Below are 6,535 nucleotides of genomic sequence, written 5' to 3' on the forward strand. Positions count from 1 at the left end.
TCAAACTTGTAATTATACGTAATCATGAAACGCGCGCGAAGGTACTTTGATTCTTACGGATTTTTACGCATTCTTACGGATTCTTACTCATTTTTACGGATTCTTACGGATGTTTACTCATTCTTACTCATTCTTACTCATTCTTACGGATTTTTTACGGATTCTTACGGATGTTTACGGATTCTTACGGATGTTTACGGATTCTTACGGATGTTTACGGATTCTTACGGATTCTTACTCATTCTTACGGATTCTTACTCATTCTTACGGATGTTTACGGATTTTTTACGGATTCTTACTCATTCTTACTCATTCTTACGGATGTTTACGGATTTTTTACGGATTCTTACTCATTCTTACGGATTCTTACGGATTTTTTACGGATTCTTACGGATTCTTAGGGATGTTTACGGATCCTTACGGACCCATGGATCCGTAAGGATCCGTAAACATCCCTAAGAATCCGTAAGAATCCGTAAACATCCGTAAGAATCCGTAAAAAATCCGTTAGAATCCGTAAGAATGAGTAAGAATCCGTAAAAAATCCGTAAACATCCGTAAGAATGAGTAAGAATCCGTAAGAATCCGTAAGAATGAGTAAGAATCCGTAAGAATGAGTAAGAATCCGTAAAAAATCCGTAAACATCCGTAAGAATGAGTAAGAATCCGTAAGAATGAGTAAGAATCCGTAAGAATCCGTAAACATCCGTAAGAATCCGTAAACATCCGTAAGAATCCGTAAACATCCGTAAGAATCCGTAAAAAATCCGTAAGAATGAGTAAGAATGAGTAAGAATGAGTAAACATCCGTAAGAATCCGTAAAAATGAGTAAGAATCCGTAAGAATGCGTAAAAATCCGTAAGAATCAAAGTACCTTCGCGCGCGTTTCATGATTACGTATAATTACAAGTTTGAACGTTAATTTTCTTCATTTCCCAACAAATAATCATCGAGTCAGCATGAATATATTGGATATGTCCAACCGTTACGCTTGTTCACGATGCGATAAAACTTTTAGTAGGAAATATAACATGCAGAGGCATGAACAAATTGAGCATGATACTGGAGAAGAAACGAGTGAAGATGAAGAATCCGACCCATCCTCTCAAATGCAAAGAGTTGAAGAATCCAACGGTGATTCCGAAACGAGCGTATCAGAAAGCGATGGACACGAATCGTCAATGACAGCAAACATGGAAGAAACTGAAGACAACCTCGCTTATCGAGGATGGTTAGAGCAAGCCATGACGGCCACCAAGGACTTGAGAGACGAAAAATATCAGAAATACATCTCAGAAGGAGTGGAAGAAGAAGACGCTAAAGCAAAGGCTCACGTGAAACTAATGTGGGCAGTCAAACGCATCTTTTTCGATCTGTACTCTCAGTTCTTGCAGCAGAACGTGTACCTCGAAGACGCTGACATCAATCATGAAATCGTGTCCGATCTCACGGAAAGATTAGAGAATGGCATGGAATTCCGGAAAGCCGTACAGAGAGTGTTAGCCAGGCATGGTTCACAATTCGATGGTTTATTCCAGTATCAAGGTGACGATGACGATAATGATGATGGTGGAGAAGAAACGGAGGGTGAAGATGGAACCTACAACTAAAGGCACAAACATCAGCTTGTCGAATAATCCAAGAAAACGCCGTCAACATAAATGCGGGCATAAATGACAGTTTGAACTTCATTGTGTTCATATTTTCTGAATGCCATCCATAGACATGTGTTACAATCCAATAAGTTAAGCGAAGGAAAAGAAAAAAACGAGAACTTCACTTTAATATTAACAATGAACAGTTAATTATTTTGTTGTGACAACGTAATTTGAGAACATATCTTACATTATTTTTACCTTTGTATCAAAATCTGCTGTTTATACACTAATTGAACCTATCTACATTGAAATGGAATAGAATAAATGATAGTAATAATAAAGAATCATCCTTGACTGTATAGTGTTTCATGTTATCACCATCTGTACTGCGGATGAATGAAGTTGATTGAAAGGAGTCGTCTACGGGTTTCAATATAGTATACTTTTGCGGGTCAGAGAGCCGTGCAGGTCATGTGAGTTAAAATGAAAAGTATGGAGGTATGTACAAAACAGTATGGAAAAGTCAGAGAGTTTTGATGGGGGAAAGTCTGGAATGAGTAGAGCTTGAGATGCCACTGTTATCAGGATTATAATCACATGTTGGATTACCAATAATTGTTGTAATAAGAGACAGAGAGAGCCGGCTTTCACCTTGAATAGGATATCCCAAGTTCAATGACGGGCGTTGGTCGTGAGTGGGGTGATCGATTCGTGAACCGCGAGGCACTTGACATATCGGGTTCGACATATCTGCTGGTAGGCAAAGAAAGATAATTTTTTCAATAGGAAACTGTGTAGAAATCATACGTCTGTTTCGTGCATCGTATCCTATACGTGACGATTGGCCACGGTGGTGCAATACCGATACGATGGGATAAGGGGAATTCCCTGGGATGACATCACGGTGCTTACGTAGCCGGTGACGTCATGCGAGGCGGTTGACATATCCTTAACCATCTGGATAGATCAAAAAGGCGGTAAAACTAAAGACCTAGAATATCCAATTAAGATGGCGTCCCCACGCGGAGTCATTATCCAATTAAAATCGCGTCCCGCGCTTCATTATCCAATTAAGATGGCGTCCCCACGCGGAGTCATTATCCAATTAAAATCGCGTCCCGCGCTTCATTATCCAATTAAGATGGCGTCCCCACGCGGAGTCATTATCCAATTAAAATCGCGTCCCGCGCTTCATTATCCAATTAAAATCGCGTCCCGCGCTTCATTATCCAATTAAGATGGCGTCCCCACGCGGAGTCATTATCCAATTAAAATCGCGTCCCGCGCTTCATTATCCAATTTCCTGTTTACCGCGTACCCAAAGGTCAAAGGTCATGATTGACCGGAAGGTGGGGTCACGGGGTCAACAGTGACCGGAAGTTGGGGTCAAAGGTCATGCGGTCAAAGGTCAAAGGTCAAAGGTCAATTAGGTATGAGGTCTCTCCCATAACTACTAATATATATACATATTTAAATTACAACAACAATCTTAGATTTTTTCATAATCATATAGGAAACTTTCTTAATTATACTATAAAAAGAATAATAAATCAGATTGTATTCAATAATATATACACACTTCTTTTGCTTCCGACATGATAATGTAAATAATTAATTCAAAAGTTATGGCATTTTCGGATCTCCATGCATTAAACAACAAATGTTTTAACCATTTCAGTGTGTCTCATAGAAAGGGAATCTTGCGTAGGTGTCTCCCGGGCTCTAAGAAATACTTCTTAACGTTGTTATGTTAGAAATAAGATATTATTTACACACATATAACGATAACGGACAAAATAACAAACTATTACTTTAGTGCTGGATAGTAATAATGATAATGATAATAACAAGATATAATTATAATCAACTACAAGAAAAAAATGGTAATATGCTGTTACGGGGGGGGGGGGGTCGTTAATCAAGAGAGCAGGTTTAACTGGTAAAAAAATCACGGAGAAACCAGTAATAAATTTCTACAATGAGTGTTATGATGATTAGATCTTGTCAAGATTGGGGGTAATTAATAAGCGTAAGTTTTACGTTGCCCAATCCAGATGAATGAGTTTAATTCAAGACAATATTAGATACACAAGAGCTAAGGAACGGTAATCTCGTGTAATGTCTTGTCGAGTTAAATGTTAGTCATCGTCTCACGCCTCTCAGCGTTATCATCCCCGCTTTCGTTTTGATCAAATATCGGCGAAGAGGTGCTTGCGATATTACAGTTAAAAACTTGCTTAAGGGCGGAGCGGAATTCCGGAAACCAGGCAACATATATGATAGGGTTGAGGCAGGAGTTATACGCCGTTAGAACAATTACGAACGTGTGGAAGGTACTGCCAATGAAGGTTGGCGGAATCGCCCCTACTGAATAAAGGAAAAAGACGATTTGTCCTGGTCCCCAACAGATGATGTACACCAGGATAACAATCAACATCAGTTGTAGGACACGGTTACGAGCTTTGACGTGGAAGGAAACACCCTTCTTGGGACCGTAACGAGCCGAACGAAGATGGAGACTTCTCGCAATGAGAATCTGAGTAGTGAGCATAACGACAGTGGGTAGGATAAGACGGTAAATCAAATAAAACACTCCTGTTACAACCTGACTCCCTGTGGATGCATAGTCAAGAATGCACTTGTGAGATCCAGGATCCACTGTTACAACGGTCATGACGAATATGAAGTAAACACTGAACGTACTGAACCAGATGAACACCAGGATGGCTGGGAGGAGTCCTCTACGAGTTACAAGACGACCGTAGACTAACGGGTAAACAACCGCCATGTACCGTTCAATAGATATGGCCATCAGGATATAGATAGATGAAGTGAAGCATACAAACAGGAACAGTCCAGGCAACACCATCTTGCAATAGATCTCTCCCATTATGGAGGACGGAACCGTTTTTGCTCCGGGCAAAGGGATAATGAATATGGATGTCAGAAAATCGGCTAAGGCCAAGGCACCAATCAGCCTGTCGGTAGAACGAGTGGATGCTCGCCGTTTCCAGAGAGCGAGCAAGACGAGCAAGTTCCCGATGATACCCAGAACAGCAGAAATAAGGTGCATCATGTCAGACCATGTCGACAAGAATGGCTTCCAGGACCATCCTACATCAGTAGCCATATCAACATTCGTTATCATGACTGCAGTATCCGTAGCGTTTGACGACATTCTCAGAAAGTGTTGTGTTCGACTGATGTCCTGATGTACCTTTTAACCAAACAAAGTTATAATAATTCTGTCTCCTCGTTATATACAACATAAAATGTGAAGGTATCACCAGTAAGATTTTGTATGATTGAGCACTTAATTAAAGGCATTCAGATTTGTCTAAAAACAATCTGTTGAGCTCAGGTGAGAGTATATTGTAGGAACTGTCATATTATACACAGTCGTTGTAATCGTGTTGAATAAAGCTAACTCATCTAAAGTGCGTTTGTTCGGATGCGACATAATTTTCCCGACGCTGTAAAGTGAGGATCCGATTTTAGAAAGTCTTCTTTCATAAAGGAAGATGAATAGCGTTCAAGTGATGCAAGGTCGATTGTTTCATCCTATTTGCATGAATGACATTGAAAACAAATGGGAAAGGGTGACAATCACCATGATCAACGAATCATTTGGCAGGCCAGCTATATGCTAAATAGGCCTATATTCTGTTCATTGGTTTCAAAGATTTTGAAATGCATAATTAATAAAAAGGCTAGAAGCATGACATTCATATCAGTTTTAACTATTCAGGATAATACGGACAAGTTACTTCCGTGCGAGTGCGTTGGGAGCGTTCGCCGAAATATAAGGAGGCGTGTGGGTAAAGGCATATGAGTTTGGGGTATGTGTGTGTGGGGGTGTAGGTGGGTATGCGTGTATGGAGGTGCACACGTACATGTTTGAGTTGAACATGAGGGAAGGAGTTCGAAAAGGAAGCTGCAAAATTTCTGTTTCGTTATGCTTTATGATATTAAGTGTGCCTAATGATAGGTCTAAATCAATTGCAAAGGTGAAATCACTTTTAATAAGCTTTTGAAAAATGCATTTTTTTATATGCATTCTTTTAAAATGCATTTATGAACCAGCTGCTCACATGTGACGTCACAGAATGAAAAATTGTAGAAATTCATTACTTATTCTTGTTAAGATCGGGTCAATCTTTCAAACAATAGTGGCGGTGATCTATCTTTAAAAATATGTTTATCTGCACAAAATAAATCCTACAATTCCATATAGTATGTTCTAATGTTCTAATCACATTATCTATTGGCAGGTGAACATTATTCTTTTTCTCTCTTTTTTTCTTTTATCATTGCATTTTGCAACGCCTTGGGCTTTTAATGAAAGTGAAAAAAATGATACAACGCGGTGTAATATCTCTGTTATTACTTTTTTCGTGGTCATAGGCATTTAGGTGTTCAAAAAAGGACGATTATGATTGTATGACAAGATAAATCAGTCAGAGAAGTTAGATTGATTCATGTGGAGAACTTTCTTTTGTAAAAGTTTATTTCTATTTATCATGCTTGCATAAATATAAAATTGGGTGACCATCTATAGTGTGAACCCCTCCCCTCTTTCACATACACACACACTCACCCACACATTCACTCACTGACAGCAAATGCGTACAGTATGCTGCGGATTTTATTACTTTAATTACCATCTGAGTTTCAAGTATATCATGTTAAAGTTGTTACCAGAAGTAGTAATAGTGTTTGAAGATTTTTCCGGAGATATACTGTCCGTTTCAAAACGGTTCGAGGTAGAAATAACAATTAACTTTCGAAATAAATCTATTATGATCGACCTATTTTTCCTCTGTTGAACAAAATTTCAATGAGGGAAATATTAATTGCGTTAGCTGCTGGGAATTATCCTTGAAATGATCTCTCAAAACAGTGTGCGGGAATCGATAAATCCATAATCATCATCCCA

At 39.1% G+C, this 6,535-nt stretch overlaps 1 protein-coding gene across 1 annotated transcript; it reads right to left on the reverse strand.

The window, feature by feature from the left end:
• Positions 1 to 3,729: 3,729 nt before the first annotated feature.
• Positions 3,730 to 5,159, reverse strand: LOC129263862 (galanin receptor 2a-like). The gene has a single exon (XM_054901778.2). It carries the CDS (start codon positions 4,775 to 4,777, stop codon positions 3,731 to 3,733), a length of 1,047 nt encoding a protein of 348 aa, XP_054757753.2. The 5' UTR covers positions 4,778 to 5,159; the 3' UTR covers position 3,730.
• Positions 5,160 to 6,535: the final 1,376 nt, after the last annotated feature.

Source organism: Lytechinus pictus, chromosome 1, assembly GCF_037042905.1.
Source record: "Lytechinus pictus isolate F3 Inbred chromosome 1, Lp3.0, whole genome shotgun sequence".
Classification (NCBI taxonomy): Eukaryota; Metazoa; Echinodermata; class Echinoidea; order Temnopleuroida; family Toxopneustidae; genus Lytechinus; species Lytechinus pictus.